At 43.1% G+C, this 20,753-nt stretch overlaps 1 protein-coding gene across 7 annotated transcripts in view; it reads right to left on the reverse strand.

Annotated features, from left to right (window-relative positions):
• Hipk2 (homeodomain interacting protein kinase 2) overlaps positions 1-20,753 on the reverse strand; it is a 188,820-nt gene that overhangs the window by 27,182 nt on the left and 140,885 nt on the right. For 2 of the 7 annotated variants that reach the window (XM_006505603.3, NM_010433.2), the window contains exons 8-12: positions 16,176-16,383; positions 15,228-15,349; positions 6,762-6,904; positions 4,061-4,240; positions 1,247-1,528 (exon numbers count right to left, since the gene is read on the reverse strand). In XM_006505603.3, the coding sequence (XP_006505666.1) occupies positions 1,247-1,528; positions 4,061-4,240; positions 6,762-6,904; positions 15,228-15,349; positions 16,176-16,383 (935 nt within the window). The remainder of the gene's footprint in view (positions 1-1,246; positions 1,529-4,060; positions 4,241-6,761; positions 6,905-15,227; positions 15,350-16,175; positions 16,384-20,753) is intronic. The other 5 variants (NM_001294144.1, NM_001136065.2, XR_001785097.2 and 2 more) reach the window with 4 other exon arrangements.

Raw genomic sequence — 20,753 nt, forward strand, 5'->3', positions numbered from 1 at the left:
GCAGATGGCAGGGACAGAAACACAACAGTGCAATATCAAATTACACTGATAACCACACTGAGCCACTCAGCAAGAAAAACAACACACATACTAGTCCCACTGCTGAAAACTCAGACTCCTTGCCTTAACCTGGAAGGTGAACGGACTGCATGCCGTAGGAACGGCTATGGTGAGAATTAACCTGAAGGTGAACGGGCTGCACGCTGTAGGAACGGCTATGGTGAGATTAACCTGAAGGTGAACAGGCTGCACGCCGTAGGAATGGCTATGGTGAGATTAACCTGAAGGTGAACGGGCTGCACGCCGTAGGAACGGGCTGCATGCGAGACTAGGCTTTAGCTGAACATTTAGTAATGACTGCAAGCATGAAAATTATCATCATCAAAACCACTTGTGATGAATAATGAACAGCATTACATCTAATCAGGAATAAACAATTTGGGCCTAACTATGAACAAGGAACTCTGCACCTAGTTGTGGGAGACACTAGGGTGACTGGAAGCTCTGGCTTGGGGTGGCAGGGGCCTCTTCCCTGGTTTCGCTCCTAATGCAAAGGTCCTGGCAGGGTATGGCTGTGTGACTGTGGGTTCTGTGAGGCCTAACGTCCTCGGGGCACAGAAGGTGACTGTACACGGTCTGGGCCACCTGAGCTGGCGGCTCAGGAAGGAGGCATGTTTGCTGAGTCTGGTTGCAAAGTGTAGAAAAGAGGCTCTGGTGTCAGAGTTAGCACTCTCACAAATATAATAAATATTTCTTCCCTAGACCCAGGAAGCACACACAGAGTAAAATAAATTATTGCTACTTTGGAATAAACAGTAGTGCTCTCTGGGTATAGAGCCAACTGGCAGTTTGAAGGATTGGGTTAATCAGACATAGGGAAATTTCTGATTAATTGGATAATTACTTCAAATTCTGAGTGAGCCAAGGCAATGTTAAGAGAGACATCCTGACCAGCTGGGAATATATTCAATAGCCGGAGGCTAAAGCTTGTAAGTGTTAAAACTAAGCTGGGACTGGGAGCCTAGTTTTTATAGTCTCATATTCCTAAATGTTTAGGGATTGTAACTATTTTTTAAGGCCAAACTCACTCAAAATTATTTTGGTTTTTAAATGTATGGCAAAATTGTTTGCTGCTCTCCTGAAATAAGCTTAGGGTCCAAGAACATGGGAAAATGAAGATGCAGGGGTCAGCGGGGGAATGATGGAATCTCAGCTCTGTCCTCAGAGTCTATGTGCACAGCCTCACCTGGTGGGGGCGTGCTTCTGCTCCTCTTCTTCATCGGTGTCACTGCTGATGGTGATGACACTGACTGTGGGGCTCGGGGTGTCGGGGATGACAATCGTCTGCCGCTGTCGCTCCCGGGTGGTGCTGGAGGCCACGTCGCCCCACCCACAGGTGACTGAGGTGCTGCAAGCTGGGCTGCTGTGTACCATGGCGCACCGTGGGGGAGTGTTCTCCTTGACACGCTTGGATCGCTGAGGGGAGCTGATAGCCTGTGAAGAGGTCACCTCACAGGTGGAGACATTTCTGTAATGACAAAACAACACGATTTACAAGGAGGGTCTGGCCCTACATCTCCATCTAACTTTAAAATAAAACACCAACGTTACCACATCTCCACAGGAGAAAATCTGAAGCCCATGACAGTTGACCTCCCTTGTGACAGAAAATACAGTGCTTCTAGAGGCCTTCATTCAGGACTGAGGTTAGGACCTCTGCTGGGCCTTCTCTGGGCTCTGGTTTGGGTCCATATACCTGTTTTTGAGAGCTGGTCTTTTAGAGACAGCTGTCCTGATCAGGATTTTAGCTGTCAGATCCAACACAGCTGCATAAGACAATCTTCAGGACTAAAGCCCAGACTTTGGCTTCATCTAGCCCTCCCTCAATGGTATTTGTTTTAGGAGTGGTGAGAATTTTCTTCCTGATGGTTGGTTTATTATTTAATTACTAGCCCCCAATTCTGTGCTGGGATTGAATTAGATAGTCTAGCCTGGAGCCATGGAGCCACACTGCTACCTTAAGACACTTGTAAGAGTTTCTAGACTAATGAACAGGTGTGTGTGTGTGTGTGTGTGTGTGTGTGTGTGTGTGTGTGTGTGTATGTGTGTACACGCGCATGCCAGAGGTCAACCTCAGGTGTATGTTCCTTAAGAGCTGTTCATCTTGTTTTTTGAGAGAAGACAGTTCCCTTACTGGAGCCCACTGATTTAGCTGATTGCCCAAGTTCCCCAGGGTCTGCTTGTCTCTAACCTCAGCACTCGGCACAGGTGTGTACTGCCATGCTCAGCTTTTTTATGCAGGTTCTAGTGACTAAACGTAGGTCTTTGTGCTTGTGTAGAAAGCATTTACAGATGGAGTGATCTCCACTGCCCCTTGGCTCAGCGTTCCCTTCTTTCTCTTCTGGTAAGGCCATAGCTATTCAGATTTGGGGATGTGCAATGGGAAACAAAGAAAAACAAAACTTTTTGGATCTTAACCTAAGCCTCATGGCAGGCTTATCAATTAATTTGTATTGCAATAAAAAATTAGGACAAATGTAAGAGGAAGAAGGTACACTGGTGCATGCCTTTAATCACAGCACTTGGGAGGCAGAGACAGGCAGATTTCTGAGTTCGAGGCCAGCCTGGTCTACAGAGTGAGTTTCAGGACAGCCAGGGCTACACAGAGAAACCCTGTCTCGAAAAATTTAAAAAAAAAATGGATAAGCCAAATCTGAGTATTGTAGCATACATAGTTTAACTCTTTTAAAATTAATTATTAGTTTTAGATTTATTCATCATTTCATGTGTATGAGTGTTTTGTCTGCATTATGTGCACCCTGGTGCCCTAGGAGGTTAGGAAGACGGTATCAGGTCCCCTGGGACTGGAGTTACAGATGGTTGTGAGCTACCATAGGGTTTGGGAATTAAACCTGGATCCTCCAGAAGAGTAGTCAGTGCTCTTAACCAGTGAGCCATCTTTCTAGCCCATCAAAGAGAACTTCACTGATTGACCTGAAATTCTATATTAAGTTCTGGTAACTCTAGGGAACAATTACCTTCTTTTCTTCCCATCAAACCCTTTGCTGATCCTGGTTAGTGCCCATGCAGTAAAGACCAAAGGCAAGAGAGAATACACCTTTGGCTCTGCTATGTCCTTAGAGAGTCTAGCACCTTTTAAGTAAAGAGGTCGAAGTAAGATAAGCATAACTATAGAACATATTTTTAAGTTAATGAGTTATGTTTCTGACCTGAAATTTCAAAAAAGTACATTTTTTAGTGATTTTTAAAAATATATCTTGATAATTTGTAATCAAATGGAAACTTCAAAGGTTTGCTGTTTCTAGAAAAGACGACAGAGACTGTGTGGCCAAATTTAGGCAGGACTTTGAACCTTTTCATAGGCTCAACTGTGCACTTCTTTATAAAATCTAGTTTTAGCTAAGAACCTTGCTAATTCATTTTAGCTAGAGGACACTCTTCCCATCTCTTGATATCTAGAATACTAGACCTAATGTCTGACCAGATTCCTCCTCCCCCACTCTCCCTTAGGTGATGGCTAATCACCTTCAGAGAATCTTGTTAGGGTTGTTTAGCTACAATCCTCCAGTTTCTGCCATCTCCTATCTGCTATTTTCCCTATGTGACCTAGACACTACTCCCTGGGTACAAACTCTCGATGCCCATGCTATGTGTAGAGCTGAGCCCACTCTTTCTCCTCCACTGCAGCATCTTTGTATCCATCCCTGTGGTCTCAAATAAAATCTTCCTTACTGTGCTTTAACTACTTTTTCTTTGGTAAAATGACTGAAGCACTCAAGACATTAGGTGCACCATGACTCTAGGCCTCCACCTTAGAGTGCCAGAGGGACAGGCACTAGGAAGAGTCAAGAGGCACAGAGCCCAGAGAGAGTGCTTTTAGCAAATTCCAGAGTGTTCCATGTGCTGCCAGATGTTCCCAGCTCTTGTAGGAAGAGCTGCTCCCTGCACCAGGCCAGGGCAGTGCACTGGCAAGCCCTACTTCCAAGTGGTGTTTAGCATTTCAATCTTCTGGTGTTTCTTGCTGGCTCTCATCACCTACCTCACAGATGACTGGTGCTGCTTACTCTTCCTGGAGGAGGTGGTGCTGGTTGGTTGTTGCCTCATCACATGGGCTACACCCACATTTAAGGGCTGGGCAGCTGGAAGGGTCACATGACCAGTCAAGAGTGCAGGCTGCTGCATGATGGGATTGTAATGACTTCCATGAGCATGCGTGTTCCTGAACGAGAAACGAGAACAAAAGGCACCTCAGTGGTTTTATAGAACTCAACTCTTTAATAAGACGACGCTTCTCCGGCAGACCTGTCGACTGGAAGGCCTGTGTTGAAGTAGGAGTACTGGCTGATGAGTTAGAACCAAGACTTTCAAGGGGAAAGAATGTCAAGTGTGTAGAGTCAGAGTCTGTAAGCTCTAGAGAGATGGGATGAGTAGCCTCTGACCTGTAAAATCCCTGAGCAGGTGCTTATGCTGAACAGTAATACATACCTTTTGTTTTAGAATTTACAAAGCAACTTCAATGGGTTCTTTTATTCCACTTTGTGAGGTAGGCAGGATGTCGTAGATACACCATTTTATTAATGAGGAAATTGTAGTTAATGTGAAAAACAAACTTTGGCGACTGGGAGCCATATGTTTCTGGCGTTAGGAATCATTAGCGTTCTTTTGAATTCCCTCAGTAGCTAACACAATGCTCAGGCATGTAGCAGCTGATCAGTTAATTACACGCTTGCTGAATGAACAATTAGATTAACTGAAGGGTGACTAGACTCGTATAGAGTTTGTATTAAATCAAAATTACTAACAGTCATACATATGCTCACAGAGATATGCAGGCAGCTTGCATCCTGGAGTTGGGTTACATTTTAAAGTCTTACTATATGGGTTGGATGAATCTTAAGAAAAAGCCTTGTTTTCCAACAGAAATGTTTAAAGTGGTGATTAATTCAAAGATCTGTCTGTAAAAGCCCACTTAACATGTAATAAAATTAAAAGCTAAAGAATTATTTATTTGAACTTTAAAAAAATCATTAGATTCCATCTTTGTAACTTGAAAGGATAAATAGGAAAAAAAGACAAGCATTTCATAGTACTTTTGATGGTCTTTGAGACGTGGTTGGCCTTTGGAAAGGAACGTGGCGCTGACTTTCTGTTCTTTATTTCCCTACAGATGGACCCTTTTCCTTGGAAATGAGGGCGGCGCTGGCGCTCCTCTCTTGTTTGTTTCCTAGTCACGGTTATGGATGCTCTTTGACCCACAATGAGATACAGAGATCGGGAGGATGTGGAGATGGAAGAGAGGTGAAAGAAGGCAGAACAGAAAAGATGCATGAACAGGGCACATATACTGCAGAAATGAAGTGAGCTCTAACTGCCGAAGACAAAGGAAAAGATGCTGTGGTGGGGTCTCCCTGGAAAGTCTGGGTGGGGTGTGGGCTGTCATGACTGGGTGAAGGGAGGATGCCGAGCTCATTCTGCCACATCCAGGCACTGCTACACTGCATGTGACAGACAGGCCAAACCTTTTCTGTGCCTTTTAATTGACAACCCTCTATCCCCTACCCCACAATCCTGTGAGGTAAGCATCATGGCCCCACTTTATTGAAAAACAAACTGAGGCCATGAAAGTTAAATAACCTGCCCCAGGTCTTACACAGCCAGACTGGAAACCAGTTTGGTCTGGTTTGAAACTGCTTCCACTGGATGCAGAGCGCAGCTGTGAGGACAACCAGGGATTTTCCTCCTGTCAGAAAGTAGATTTACATGGAGGAGAAAGCTGTACTAGACACCTGACTCAGAGAACTAACTAGCCACTTGCCTACCTTTTCCTGAGAGTGAGTTAGTTATTTAAGATAGTTTCACTATATACCTCAGACTGGCCTCAAACTTGTGATCCTTCTACCTCAGCCAAAGTGTTAAGATTTCAGATATATATATATTGCCACACCGAACCCAAGAGCTCTATATTCCAAAAAGGAACTAGGGAGGCTCTCAGAGGGGTAAGCAGACTATCAGAAGGTAGCAGGGAGTACTTTCTGCAGGAGGTACATCCCACAGGGGCCACAGAGCTGGGGACAACTGGAGGGCTGTCATATGGCTCTGTACTGGTCAAGGAGGGCATTGTGACAGTGTTGGGATGAGGGCCAGAGGGAAAATGACAAGTGCCTATGAAAACAGCAGAGCAGGTGTCCATGAGGAAGCCGCTGAGGTGCATGGGCAGTGTTGGAGACAGATGCCGAGTGCTGGCAGGTGGTGGCTGGAGTCCCTGGGGTCTGTGGAGGTGAACTCTCTCATCTATAAGACAGGCTGTTAACTGAAAAGGCACACTTAATAAGCACGCCAGAGCTCATCCTTCCAAATCTATCTTATCTGTTAAGCTTTCCCTGGGGAGCTCAGACAGACAGGCACCTATGTCTCAAAACTTCATGAGAACACTTTCTAGAATTGCTTAGGGCTTTGGGGACTCTCTTCTGTATTCCTTCACTGGTGACAAATGTTTGCTTTCTGAAAGGGACTTAATTCTGAGAAAAACCTAGCAGGGTTTTGTGAATTACACTGGTGTTTAAAAGATGTAACTGAGTTTTGGGTAGAAAATTAATCAAACTGAATTTTGGCTGTCTTGGTATAGTGTTTAAACCACCTCCCATTACACAGTAGCCATAGCCCACATGATGTTCTCTGTCAGTGGTGAACACAACTCTCATCCCAGAAACTCTGCTGACCCAGAAAGATTGACTGTTTACCTCCAGTCAGCCAGTTGCTGAGTGCCTGCCATGGTCTCAGGAATCACAGCTGCATGCTGTACAGATGTGTGGGTGGCCACGCCAGTCAGCTGCTGCCATGCTGGAGGAAGTAGGATCTGTTGGGCCCCACCTGGCCAGGCCTGCTGTAAGACAGAGGATATCCATACCATCACACTTTATTAATTACTTAATTGGTTTACATGAGTCCAGAACTTAATCCATGGGGGGCTGTGCTGGATCTTATGATGGGTGTAAAAGTGTGGACTGCTTGTTGGCTTCAAAAAACCCAAGGGAGGCAACAAAAGGCATAGGGCTACAGAACAATCTGGAAGGAATTAGGTCATCTTACAAATGGTTTCCTTATGAATCTGTTCTATTATTCTTGAAGCTGTCTAAAAATCCATTCATTGACTTGTCCTATAAACTATGTGCAAAAGACTGAGCTAACTGGGTCAGATGAGGAAAGCCTTCTATCAAGTGTCCTAGATTTCACACTTGACTCATTTGTTGGTTTTTCTTTTCTTTTCTTTTCTTTTCTTTTCTTTTCTTTTCTTTTCTTTTCTTTTCTTTTCTTTTCTTTTCTTTTCCTTTCCTTTCCTTTCCTTTCCTTTCCTTTCCTTTCCTTTCCTTTCCTTTCCTTTCCTTTCCTTTCCTTTCCTTTCCCTCCCTCCCTCCCTCCCTCTCTCTCTCTCTCTTTCTTTCTTTCTTTCTTTCTTTCTTTCTTTCTTTCTTTTTTAGACAGGGTTTCTCTGTGTAGCCCTGGATGTCCTGGCACTCACTCTGTAGACCAGGATGGCCTTGAACTCAGAGATTCAGTTCTTCTGTTTATCAATTATCATGTAGAGTTTTATCTTCTGGATTTGATTCTCACTTTTTACAACCCAGAGACTATGTAGTACTGGCTTACATGTGAGAGAAAGTGGTAAGAGTACCAAACTTAGTTGTGACATTCAGCTTAAATAACAAATAACTTCAATTCCTCAAGGCAGAGACAAGAAAGAGACTAGGAGGAACCCACTGCTGCCACCTCTCAATATGAAGAACCTTTATGCCTTTTTCCTTTAATAGACCAATTGGTGGGCATGCATATGTGCAGAATGCTTTAAATTCTCTGTGCCTCCCTCTCTTCTCTGCTTGTTTTGGTCATTAATTGATTCTCATTGAACACATCTGACCAATGGTGGACATACAGAGGGCCATCATGAAATGCTTCTTGGATGGGTCAATAGGTTTGAACTCTTAGTTATACTTCTCTCTGTCCATGAAGCCAGACATAACTAACATTTTCTAACTCAGGGTTCCAATGACTGGGCATGTGTTTAATATGCATGTTTTAACTTCTGTATAAATAAACAGTTCTATAAAAGACTACATTTCCAGTCAAGACTTACCAAGCATAATGCTTATAAAAATGCATATTTCAGATCTGCCCCATTTCCCAGTTCATCATTCTCAGGATATCAGTGTGGCCTGTGAAATCTCATACACATTTTGATATTGCTTGTTTGCTTACTGATCTGTTGTGATATAGGCAGAAAGCCAGAGACTGCTGATCATACCATAATATTTAATGTCATCTGACAAAATGAAAGCATTAAGTCTATACGTTTATTAATAATAGCAAATTGCATTTCAAGTTTACTGAGCTCATGCTGGGCGTGGTGGTCCATGCCTTTAATCCCAGCACTTGGGAGGCAGAGACAGGCAAATTTCTGAGTTCGAGGCTAGCTTGGTCTACAGAGTGAGTTCCAGGACAGCCAGGGCTACACAGAGAAACCGTGTCTCGAAAAACCAAAAGAAAAAAAAAAGTTTACTGAGCTCACTGAAGGGAAATATAATCTAACTAGTAAACCACTATAAATTCAAAATATTAAATGAGCTAGGTACAATGAATGGTGCAAACCTTTAGTCCCAACACTCAGGTGGCAGAAACAGGTGGTTTTCTATGAGTTCAAGGCCAACTTGGTCTACACAGTAAGTTCTAGGCTAGTCAGGGTTCATGGTGGAAGCCTATATTTAACAGTTTCAGTTAAGATTGTTACTGCTTAGTGATCTGGAACTCATTTGCAATTCTATAAAAAGCATGTGTCTTGGCTAATGTCATTAAAAAATGTATGTTGATACTAAGACAAGGTCATCTTTTTTCTCCCCTATATTCCTGACTATTAGCATTTTACCTCAAGGCTATGAGAGAAAAACTTTTTTTTTTTTTTTTTTTAAAAAAACCTCTTTTACTTACTGTGAAAGTGGTGCTTACAAATACAATCAGCTCATTCAGTTGATATTACACCACACATCTATAATTTATTACTACTACTAGGAATGAAACTAGTATTTCTTTTACAAATACTACTATTGTGGATGTCTGTCTGATGTGTGAATGCATACAAGCATGCAGATTCCGGAGACAACTTTTGAGAGTCAGATTCTGGTTCTCGCCTCCTATTTTACAGTTCAAGAACCGAATTCAGGTCATCAGGCTTTTGAGGCAAGCACTTTTAGCCGCTAAGCCATATTGCTTCCCGCCCCTCCTTGTTTGAGACAGAATCTTGCTATGTATGCAGACTGCACTTGAACTTAAGATCCTCCTAGCCTCAGCCTACCAAGTGCCAGGACCATGGGTATGCGCCACTATGCTGGCTGGAGCATGCTGTGTGTCAAGCAGTATTAAGTCAGGAATGGATTTTTGGACTTAATATTGGGCAGGTAGGGTAAGGACTACTATTTCTTCCCATTTCTTAAGTGAGTAAACTGAGACAGAGAGGTCTAGAAAATATGGCAAATTATTGTTTTCTCTGAACCTAACATGTCAGTAAAGAAATAAAACGTATCACTTTGTAAAAGCAAGAAGAATGAGGAACAGACAGTTAAAAATATTCTAGAGGTGTAACAACATATGAACAATTACCAAGAAAGTTAGCAGATTGAATTACTCCAAGATAAATCCACATATGAAACCAGGCCAGATCCCTGGTATGCAGGTGTCTACTGTCCCCAGATCCAGAAGCTAGGCGATTCTCCAGGGAAATGGAGAAGTTCAAGAGAAAGGAGCTACAGAAATGACATTTGAGGATAAGGACTCTGCCAGTAAAGACGCTGGGCTTGCCTCTAGTCACTCCACAAGGAGCCCCACGGTCAGTAGCTCATCCCAGCCTCAGCTTTCTCAGTGTACTGAGTACTTTAGTGTTTCAGTCCTTTCTTCCTTCCTTCCTTCCTTCCTTCCTTCCTTCCTTCCTTCCTTCCTTCCCTCCCTCCCTCCCTCCCTCCTTCCTTCCTTCCTTCCTTCCTTCCTTTCTCTCTCTCTTTCTCTCCCCCCTTTCTTTCTTTTCTTTTCTTTCTTTCTTTCTTTCTTTCTTTCTTTCTTTCTTTCTTTCTTTCTTTCTTTTCTTTCTTTCTTTCTTTCTTTCTTTCTTTCTTTCTTTCTTTCTTTCTTTCTTTCATGCACATGAGTACACTGTAGCTGTCTTCAGTCACACCAGAAGAGGGCATCAAATCCCATTACAGATGGTTGTGAGCCACCATGTGGTTGCTGGGAATTGAACTTAGGACCTCTGGAAGAATAGTCAGGGCTCTTAACCACTGAGCTATCTCTCCAGCCTTAGTGTTTCAGTCTTAACTATACACAAGCAGTTAAAGGAGCTTTACAGGAGCTTCCATCTAACGTGGAAGAGATTAAAGCAAAAATAAAATGAAACTCACATGAAACAAAAGCAAGATCTATAATGGTCTATAATTAAGATCCATAGAGTTAAAAAATATGCATTTTACTTCATATAGATATGTACATATGGAACAAGATAAGGAGCTCCCATAAATGGAGAATTCAAAACTACAGTTTAAAAAAAAGTAAAATGAAATTTCTCAGGAAGCAGTGTAGACAGAACACACACACACACACACACACACAGAGGGCTGGGGGCAGGGGGGGGAAGAGATACATTTAAAGAGTAATTTAGAAGTATTAACATCCAGGCTAGGGAGATGGATTAGTGGGTAAAGTGTTTACCATGAAAGTGTAACGACCAGAGTTTGGATACCTAATACCCATGTAAATGTCAGGCAGGCATCAGCATTTGGGAGATGAAGATAGGATTTTTGTAGCAAATACCTAGCTAGACTACAATAACAAGACAGGTCTAGATTCACAAGAGAGACAGATCTCGCCTCAATATATAACAGAATCCTGAACCTCCAGGCCAGTGCTGACAGCATCCACAATGGACCTTGACCTTCTCCAATCAAACATTAAGAAAGTTTCTGACTTGATTCTGACAGTGAGAGGGAGTTTTGGATCCTGCTCCTTGAAAAAAAATGAGTCAAGAACTGTTCCACCCATCTCCCCACTTTTGCGTGCTAACTGGGGTTTGGGACTTGGAAATGTGGAGGTCACAGACTTTTCTGGAAGTATCAAGGGTTTCCTTTGTAAGGGTTTCTGTAAAAGGTCGCTCATATGTCCCTAACTGTGCCCTCTGCCATATGCACATTCTTAGGGTGTGTCAGAGGCTTGTTTCTCTGTAGAGGACACAACCTGCTGCTGAGAGAAAGGGGGGAAGAGACTGAAAGTAACGGGTGGGATACATTTAAAGGGCCACCTCTAAACCTTCACACAGTCCTCAAAGTGCTTTAAATGCTCAGAAGAAGAAAACAATGTCAAATTTGGGGACAACATTTAAAGCACATAACAGTATTCAGAAATTTCATGTCTGAGAGCCTAGAAATCTACTCACAGAAAAATGAAGGCCTAAATTTCAATATTTAATTATTATTCTAAAAATAACCACCACTTAGTTTGATGAGTTACTGTAATTTTGTCCTTTACAAGGAGTACATAAAGACAATGATTCCATTTTCACAGGCTAGCACGCTGGGGCAGATGAAATGACAGAAAGAAAAAGGTAGCCAACCATTAGCCAGTGCAATACAGGATAGGATTCGTTCATTTTTCAAAAATAAGAAACATGTCTTAGCAGTTGAAGACACACAGGTCTACTGTGTCCATTTATGGGTGTGTTCTTTGTTCTGCTCCACTCTATGTTGATTCAACAAATTCCCTAGTGGAGAATATTCAACTTGCTTCTAAGGGTTCCTTTTTATAAACACTATGCCAATTAAAATCCTATACACATAATTTTTCAGTTGTTCACTTTTCCAATTACAGATTTAGGTTAAATCAACTTGAAGGTTTCTAACACTAGAGATTCTTTTCCTGTAAGTCGGAGGTAGGGCTCTCCACACTATGATTAAAGGACTGAGACAAATTTGGAAATGCTGAGCCTGTTGGTTCCACTCAACTGAACAATGGGGGATGTCTCTGTTAGCTAGCAAGCCATGCTTAGTATTTCTAACAGAGCTGCTCCTGGCTTACTTGGATCCAGTGTGTAAATACAAAAAAAAAAAAGTGTGTGTGTGTGTGTGTGTGTGTAGTTCTCTAATAATCTTTGAAAATATACAGGGAAATCTACAGATTCCAGGCTCACTGGGAGGCTGGTCTGGACTTCTGACACTCAGATAAAGGGTGAGCAAATGTCTTGACCCTCAACTGATCTGTATGCAGGTCTCTTCTTTGATTTATAGTGGTCTTTTCTGAACTCCTCACCACAGAACTATACAGCAGCAGCAGCAGCAATAACAACAATAACAATGGACTTTAAAAAGACAAGCCTGTTTTAAAGACAGGTTCTCTGTTGATACCCTTTCAACAAGGCACACACAACTTTGTGTGCCACCAGTTGCTAGTGTTGCTGCCACTTAAGCAGAGGCAGTTTAGATATAAGAATAAAGAGACACATGTCTAGAATCCCTCCATCTTAGACAACTTCCATATCATCTCTCTCCTGTCAGGTGTCAAGGATGGCTTGACCTATAAGTGTCAACTTAACTGTTAAGGTAGTTTCCCAAAAGGTTGTCCCAAAGTGTTCTCAAATCAGATAAGGGCTCCCTAAGAAAGGCAAATCATGCTATTTTGCATTTATGAACACAGATGAAAAACTACTAATCACAGTAGTAGCAAACTGAGCTCAGAAAGGCATGCCATCATATGAAGCACATGATCAAATAATGTGTCTCACAAGTATAAGGATAATTTAACACTACAAAATCTATCAACAGATTAGGGAATGAAACCACATGGTTATTCAAATAGATGAGAAAGTACATTTGATATATAGAATATTTACTTAAAATTAAAATATGACAAACTGTCTCTATTAACTACTTAGAGGAAATAAAATGTGTAGTAGGAAATAGCTTTAACAACTTCATTTAGAAAGCAAACTAGACAGAAGTAAAAGATCCCTGATTTTCTCTGTTATTAAACATCATTTAGACTGCCCTACTTGGCCCAGGATATATAAACAATAGAAAAAAGTACAAGGATCCAAGATTAAGAAATAAAACTATTATTTGGAACTACAAAGACTTGTCTACAAGGCAAATTCAAAAGGATTCACAAAAACAGAAGGCTAACTACATAACAATCCTAATAGACCCAAATTAGCTATATTCCTATAGACTAAAAGCAAAAAATGAGTACAATTAATAAAATCAATATAACAAAATGTAAAGCATTTATTATTTATTTTTATGTATATGGGTATTTTGCCTGCATATATTTCTGTGCAATATGTGTGTGGCTGTGCCCACAGAAACCAGAAGAGGCAGTCATTGGATCCCCTAGAGTAGGAGTTGTGAACAACCCTGTGGGTGCTGGGAATTGAGCCTGGGGCCTCTGGAAGAGACAGTGCTCTTAATTACTGCACCATCTTTCTAGCCCCACAAGTTCGCTTGCCCACCTGCCTGCCTGCCTCCTTTCCTTTTCTTTCTTTTCTTTCTCTCTTTTTCTCTTTTTCTTTTTATGGATAAATTATGGAATAAAATAAAATGCATATAGAAATTAAAAGAGACCAGAATACCTAAGGAAAAATTGAAGAACTTAAAAGAACATTCCCTACCAGATACCATGACACAGTTAGTGAAGACTGGATATTAGAGAGGCCAATGAACTACAAGAGAGCCAAGGACAGACCTATGCAATTTGACGTCCTATAACTTAAAACGAGGAAAAACACTTCTATAAACAAACTATTCTGAGAACAATTTGGGGAAGTCTTTTGGGAAACTCCCTCACTTAAACATAAAGCCGACACTAACAGGGCAAGCCATCTTGATGCCCGAGAGCAGAAAGATGACACAGAAGTGGTCTAAGATGGTGGGAAAATATGGACATCTGTGTCATATGTTTAGAATATGTCTTGGTTCTGATGGTTCTGACATCTAGTTATTGGTTTTGTTTTAAGACAGGTCTTACTGTTTGGTGTAGGATGGCCTAGACTCACTATATAGCCTAGCCTGGTCTAGAACTCACAATCCTCCTGCCTCAGCCAAGCTGTGTATGGTATGACAAGTATGTGCCACCACACCTGGCTGCTATATGGCTCTCAGCAAGTCCCTATGTTGGTCAAGTAGTGACAAATATATGGCAAAAATGTTGTGAGGATTAAACAAATTAACTGTAAAGTGCCTGGCATAAAGAAAATACACTTGCCATTGGATCAAGTGTCTTTAAGGACTGACTTCTGGTATTGCACCAGTACTGTTAGTATAAATTGTAATACTTTATACATTTTCTTTCTTTTTCTTTCTTTCTTTCTTTCTTTCTTTCTTTCTTTCTTTCTTCCTTCCTTCCTTCCTTCCTTTCTTTCTTTCTTTCTTTTTCTTCCTTCCTTCCCCTTTCCTTTCCTTTCCTTTCCTTTCCTTTCCTTTCCTTTCCTTTCCTTTCCTTTCCTTTCCTTTCCTTTCCTTTCCTTTTCTTTTTTTTTTTTTGAGACAGGGTTTCTCTGTGTAACCCTGGCTGTCCTGTAACTCACTCTGTAGACCAGGCTGGCCTCAAACTCAGAAATCCGCCTGCATCTGCCTCCCAAGTGCTGGGATTAAAGGCATGCGCCACCACTGCCTGGCTACATTTTCATTTTTTATCTTTGTGATCTTATTCTACAGTCAGACCATCTATATGGATAAAAGAGGAAGGTCCCAGCCCACAGCTTCTGCATGTCTGGTTTTCCCAGCTCTACAAATGAGGGCATAGTCTCCAGGGCTCTTTGACTCTAAGAGCCACTTCTATTTTACAAGGAAGAAATTTGAGGCAAAGAGATGTTAACTGACTTGCCTTAGGTCATTGAGAATTGCTAGCAGATTTAGGATTAAAACCTAGGTTTCCTAGATGAATTTGCTTTACAAACGTACAATAATAATTTCCCTAGACTCTGAGACTATCTAAATTTCTTCTTGGAATTGTCACTAGACACTTAGGGAGGTAATTCACTTGGGGATCATTTAGAACATTACTGACATATTCCAATGTCCTGACAAATTCCACCTGCTCCTCACCAGGGAGTCAGTAAAGATATATGTCTTTTGGGAAAGCATTAACACGGATGATGGAAAATGAGCAACACAGAAGAGAATTACCTGAGCAAGCAGGCCTGGTTGGATCTGAAGAGGCTGAGCTCCTGGCGCCTGGGTGACGATGGGGACAGCATTTTCCATCCGCACTGAGTAGCCAGCGTGCTTGGAGGGAGAGGCCTGCAGGCCTGTTCAGTACACCGCGAGGAACAGGAGGGAGGTGAATGACAGAAACACTGAGACCCTTCCAGGCAGCTAGCTAGCTTTACAACTTAGTCTTGGGGCGTTTGCCTTTTAGTTTCTAACAAGTTAAAAGGAGTCCCCTACTACCCAGGACCCCTCCCCCCTCCCCAAAAGCAAAGCATGTGGGGCCAAAACCAGGACAGTTAAAATGACAAATTACAAGAGGAAAACAATGGTTGCTGCCCAATGGAGATAACTGAGTGTCACAGCAAAGGGTGCTGGGGACATCGTGTCCCTTGGAGGGCTCCCTCTAGGTTGTATGGCTGGTATCTGAGCATATGTGACCTTGAGCTTTCTGTGTAAAGTGTGACAAGGTACACAGTCATCTCTAGCTGCTTCAGGTCCACAGGAAAGGAGCTCTGTGATCATGGCCTTGGGAGGCACCATTCAGACAAATTTATATTCTCTACATGAAGTGAGCCTATGCTGGCTGTCAGAGACTGGCAATTTTCTACAGATACCGTACAGAGAGCATTTCATGTGAGGAAAGCTGGAGCTGACATCAGCATAACAATGGACTAGACAATGCGCCTCTTTACAGGCAGCTGGCTAGAGCCACAGTGCTGGCAGGTGCTGAGAACAACAACAAATGGACTTGGTACTGGAGCATAAGCCGCATTGTTTCTAGGTTGGTGGCAATACGAGTCCAGCCTCCAAAGTCAGCAATAGCAGCATTCTTAGGAAGGGCTTTCTTCCCTGACAGGAGCACTCCAGGAAGAAGCAGGAGTTAGAGCCCTAAAGGTGGTCCTGCAAGAAGCAGTTTAGCCTTACCTTGGAAGCCAGGGGGACACACGATGAGAGCTTGCTGGAAGGGATCAGGTCGGGCACAAATTTGGGCTGTTCCCGTCTGCAGGGGCATGCTCCGCGGGGCCACCGCGGCCATGGATGCCGCTGAGGGCTGGTAGAGTGCAGATTGGTAGTTTAGTATGGAGACTTCGGGATTGGCTAAGGAAAGAGTGGCACTGGAGGTGGTGGGAGCCTAAAGGAATGATGGGGATTAAACAAAAATAAACAAAAATAAAAAATGAGGGAGGCGGTATGTTGGGAGACACGAATCTAAAGCAAACAAATGAATTTAAAGGAGAGTTAAACAAACCAAAGAGCAAAAAAAGCAAAAAGAGGGGCAGGAATCCAGCTGAACCCTCATGTCTGTGGGACCCACACCCCTCACTTCTGAGAAGTTAGCTTAGTCTAGGAAACCATCTGGTTGGGGGCTCGAATGTAGCTCAGTAGAGTGTTTGCCTAGCATGCATGGTACCCTGGGTTCAATGCATAAAAACAGCCATGGTGGCAAATTCCTGTAACCTCAGCACTCAAGAGGCTGAGGCTGGAAGATTCAGAAGTTTAAGGTTTTCTTTGGCTATATACTGAGTTGAGGCTTACCAGGGCTACAAACAACAACAACAACAACAACAACAACAACAACAGAACAAAATTGTTTAATGAACGTCTCTTTTCATCCCAGCTGGGTAGGTTTGGTTTGAGAGCCTTTATATTCCTTTGATTTGACAGTGGAATGTGATGCTGGGGAGGGCAGGAAAAGCTAAGCCCCTCCTCCTTCTCCATGTCTTAGCTTGGCTCCTCCAACTTGAGGGGTTTCAGATGCACTTATACTATGCAGCCAGCCCACAAACCCTGCTCAGTCTCCTCTCCCTTGGGTAAAGTAGTCTATGCTTGGTAGGACAAATCATTGAAGATGGTCCTCAGGCCTGGGTCCTATGTAAACAGATCTTAGCATGGAAGCCTATGTAGCAGAAGGGAAGCCCAGGCAGTCTGCAAGGAGCCTCTTGCTCAGACTAAGGGCAGTGCTGTGTGCAGACACCCTAAGCCCACGGTAGGAGCTGCCACTGTAAAAGCAGTAGATGGCAAATATCAGGATCTATCTTTTGAAACTGAACTTCTAATGAAAACAAAGCTGTAGAAGGAAAGCAAACTCTTTGTTGGGAATTCATTTGTTTTTCTCCTTAGCCTTCTTCACGCAAAGAGAGGCAGAAGTTAGCAATGGCTTCAGACTGAAGCTGTCTAGAAGGAGTTGTACCTTTAGAGGTTGTAAGGACTAAGGGTTAAAGGAGCAGGTGGGCTCTGAGTAAATGTTCACATATGTTTGGCCACATACACTTTAATATTTGGGGGGGGGTGCTTGTGGGAGTAGGGAACTACTTTTAACTTGTTAGAAACTAAAAGGAAAGTGTCCCATGTAAAAGAACACAAATGTAAAGAGAATTTCAAGTGGAGTTAACATCAAATTTCATAAAAATGTCAAGCCCTCTTTTTCTTTTTATTTTTTTGTGGTGCTGCAGAAATCAAACAAACCCAGAGCCTTTCGTACACTAGGCACTTCCACTACTGAGCTATGTCTCTAGTCCTACTTTGCTTTTTATACTTAGATTTTGTGCTGGATTTTGGTTTAAGACAACACATTTATTTGAAAATTATTACCAATTCCTATGGCATACTTTTTTAGATTTTGAGCTGCATATTTAACTGTGTGTGCATTTTCAGCAGTCCCTGTAGTGCCTCCTGGAAGTATGGTGGGGACATGCATGCACACGTAGGAGCCGGTGTCTATACTGATGACAACACCCAGCTCCAGTTTTCCCCACCATTATTCTTCCTGGCAGCTCCCTTACCACATTTCCACTGTCATCTCAGACACTATGAGCTCAGGCCCCGAGGGTCTCCCGCTGGAGGCCATGGCACCAATCTCTTCCCATCTGACTGGGCTTTCCCATCCTCTGATCAGTCACTGTTCCCCATGCCTCTGCCTTCCAACATCCCTAGAACAATGGGCTGTTTCTTCTTGTTCTCTGGCGCCCAGGACCTGTAAGCCCCTGGCCAGTGAGTCCCTGCTCTCTACTTCTCTTTCAGTAGTTGGGCACAGGATCATTTTCTCTCTTTTAATTTTTAAAAAACATGTATGGGTGTTTTGCCTGCATGTTTGTCTGTGTACCATGTATGTGCCTAGTGCTCACAGAAGCTAGGAAAGGACATTGCATTTCCTGGAACTGGAATTACTGATGGTTATTACTGAGGGGAACTCGGGGGTCCCGCTTGAGGTTTAACTGGCCTGTTTGTTGGGGCAGTTGGGTTAGCCTCTCACTTAAGCCAACTTCTCTGCATTGTGTCTGTCTCCGTGTGGCTCTCTCTGCTCTACCTCCCTGCCTGCTCCTGCTCTTCCTTCTGTCTCCTGTGTCTGTCCTTCTGCCTGGTCAGTCTGCCCCAGCTCTACCAGCTCTTCATTCTGCAGAAGGCCACACTCTTTACTCCTCCAGTTGGAATCAGTCAGCAGCAGGACGATACCCAGCCCACTTTCTGGGTTGCCTCTCAGCACTGAGGTCTGTGTGACTATCCCCACAGCAGCCTGCCTTTCTGTTTTAGGCAGGTGAGGAAGAGACAGACATTTACATATCCTTCTAGCCTGTGCTGACCCAGCAACTGACAAGTGAGAACACAGGGACACATTTTTTTTAGCCAGTAAATATAGTACTTGTGGGTTACTACAACAGGTTATGTATGAGCCACAACATGGGTCTGGGAATTGAACCCAGGTCCTTTGGAAGAGCAGCCAGTGTTCTTAACCACTAAGCCATCTCTCCAGCCTTGAATCATTCTCTCTTAAAGACCACTTTACGCATTAGCACCCTGCTTTGTACATAAGCATCTGTTTTTGATGAAGGGACCCTGGTATAGCTGTCTTGTATGAGGCTATGCCAGTGCCTGGCAAATACAGAAGTGGTTGCTCACAGTCAGCTATTGGATGGAACACTGGGCCCCCAATGGGGGAGCTAGAGAAAGTAACCAAGGAGCTGAAGGGGTCTACAACCCTATAGGTGGAACAACAATATGAACTAACCAGTACCCCTGGAGCTCATGTCTCTAGCTGCATATGTAGCAGAAGATGGCCTAGTGACCAGAACTGGGAAGAGAGGCCCCTTGGTATTGCAAACTTTATATGCCTCAGTACAGGGGAATGCCAGGGCCAAGAAGCGGGAGTGGGTGGGTAGGGGAGCAGGGCGGCAGCAGGGGGGGGGGGTATAGGGAACTTTCGGGATAGCATTTGAAATTTGAAATGTATATAAAGAAAATATCTAATAAAAAATGGGGGTAAAAATTCCAGTAACAGCCTCATGAGTGCAGTGTATGCATCTTGACCTGGTACCGTTTGTTTTCTATAGACCCTTAGGTACCTTCCTAGTCTAGTTGTTTTCCTAGCCTACTGTGAATATAGGCTATTCATCTCATAGGAATCCTGTGGCCCACAGAGTTATCTCTGAGCCTCTGTGCTTTGGGGTCAGCCTTGGCACCAGGGCTCCAAAGCAGAACTTTCCCAGACAGTAGAGTTGAGCTATTCCTGTGTGTTCTTGTACAGTAATCTGTGACTGTGTGGCTCAACGCCTGCCACAGTGTGCTGGGCAGTGTGGTCAGCACCCTAACTGATGCCTCCTTGGGAGAAGGACTCGTAGGGGAGGACTTGTGGTCCTCTGCTTGTCTGCCTGACTGACTTTATGTGTGTAACCTGGATCTGGATCTGTTTTCAGCTCATGTACTGCTTCTCTAGGAGTGGAACTCATGTCATGATATGAGTGCCAGTCCCCAGAGTGACCAGTAGGCATGATGACCGTTTCCCTCAGTTTCTGATCCTGCTTAGGGATCAGCTGATGAAAGTATGTATGATGGTGTGGGTGACTTTTACCCTGTCCTCTGTGGTTCTAAGAGCTGTTTTGGATAACAAAGAGAAATAAGAAGAAAAAAATAAGTTCACTGGTAACTTATGTTGCAAAGATAGGCCCAAGTGGTTCTTGGATACAGTTGTAATAGACATTTCAATTGTTGACATCTCTAAGAACAGGATGTAAGCCTAACCTATAAGTTCAGTTAAAATTCTTGGTAGAAGGATATATCCCTAAAAGAAGACACCTTGGAAATGTTAATAACGAGGCTGACCTTAAGAATTAAACCAAGAACACGCAGGAAGGACTCCCTACTCAATGTTACTAATATTTTTTGAAAGTACATAGAAATTATGATGTATTGGCCCAGCTTTCTTGAGACATAAACAATTACAGATTAGTGAGCACTTTGAAAAGTGCTAGTCTACTGGATATATGTTAAGAGCAACAAAGAACTCATTCTGTATCCTTCCACTAACATCAATCTGTAGGTGAATTTTGTTGTTTTAAACATTCAGTGTTCAGGATGAGCAAAACTCCAGGGTCCCGTGGAGTAAACACAGCACTGGGTTACTAGTGTACAAAGGGAGTTTTGTTGCACTTAGAGAGCAGAGGCTGTCTAGGAGGTACTGGCTGAGGATCTCCACAGGATTCATCTGTGAGTCAGTGTGTGTGCTTC

Source organism: Mus musculus, chromosome 6 (genome assembly GCF_000001635.26).
Source record: "Mus musculus strain C57BL/6J chromosome 6, GRCm38.p6 C57BL/6J".
Classification (NCBI taxonomy): Eukaryota; Metazoa; Chordata; class Mammalia; order Rodentia; family Muridae; genus Mus; species Mus musculus.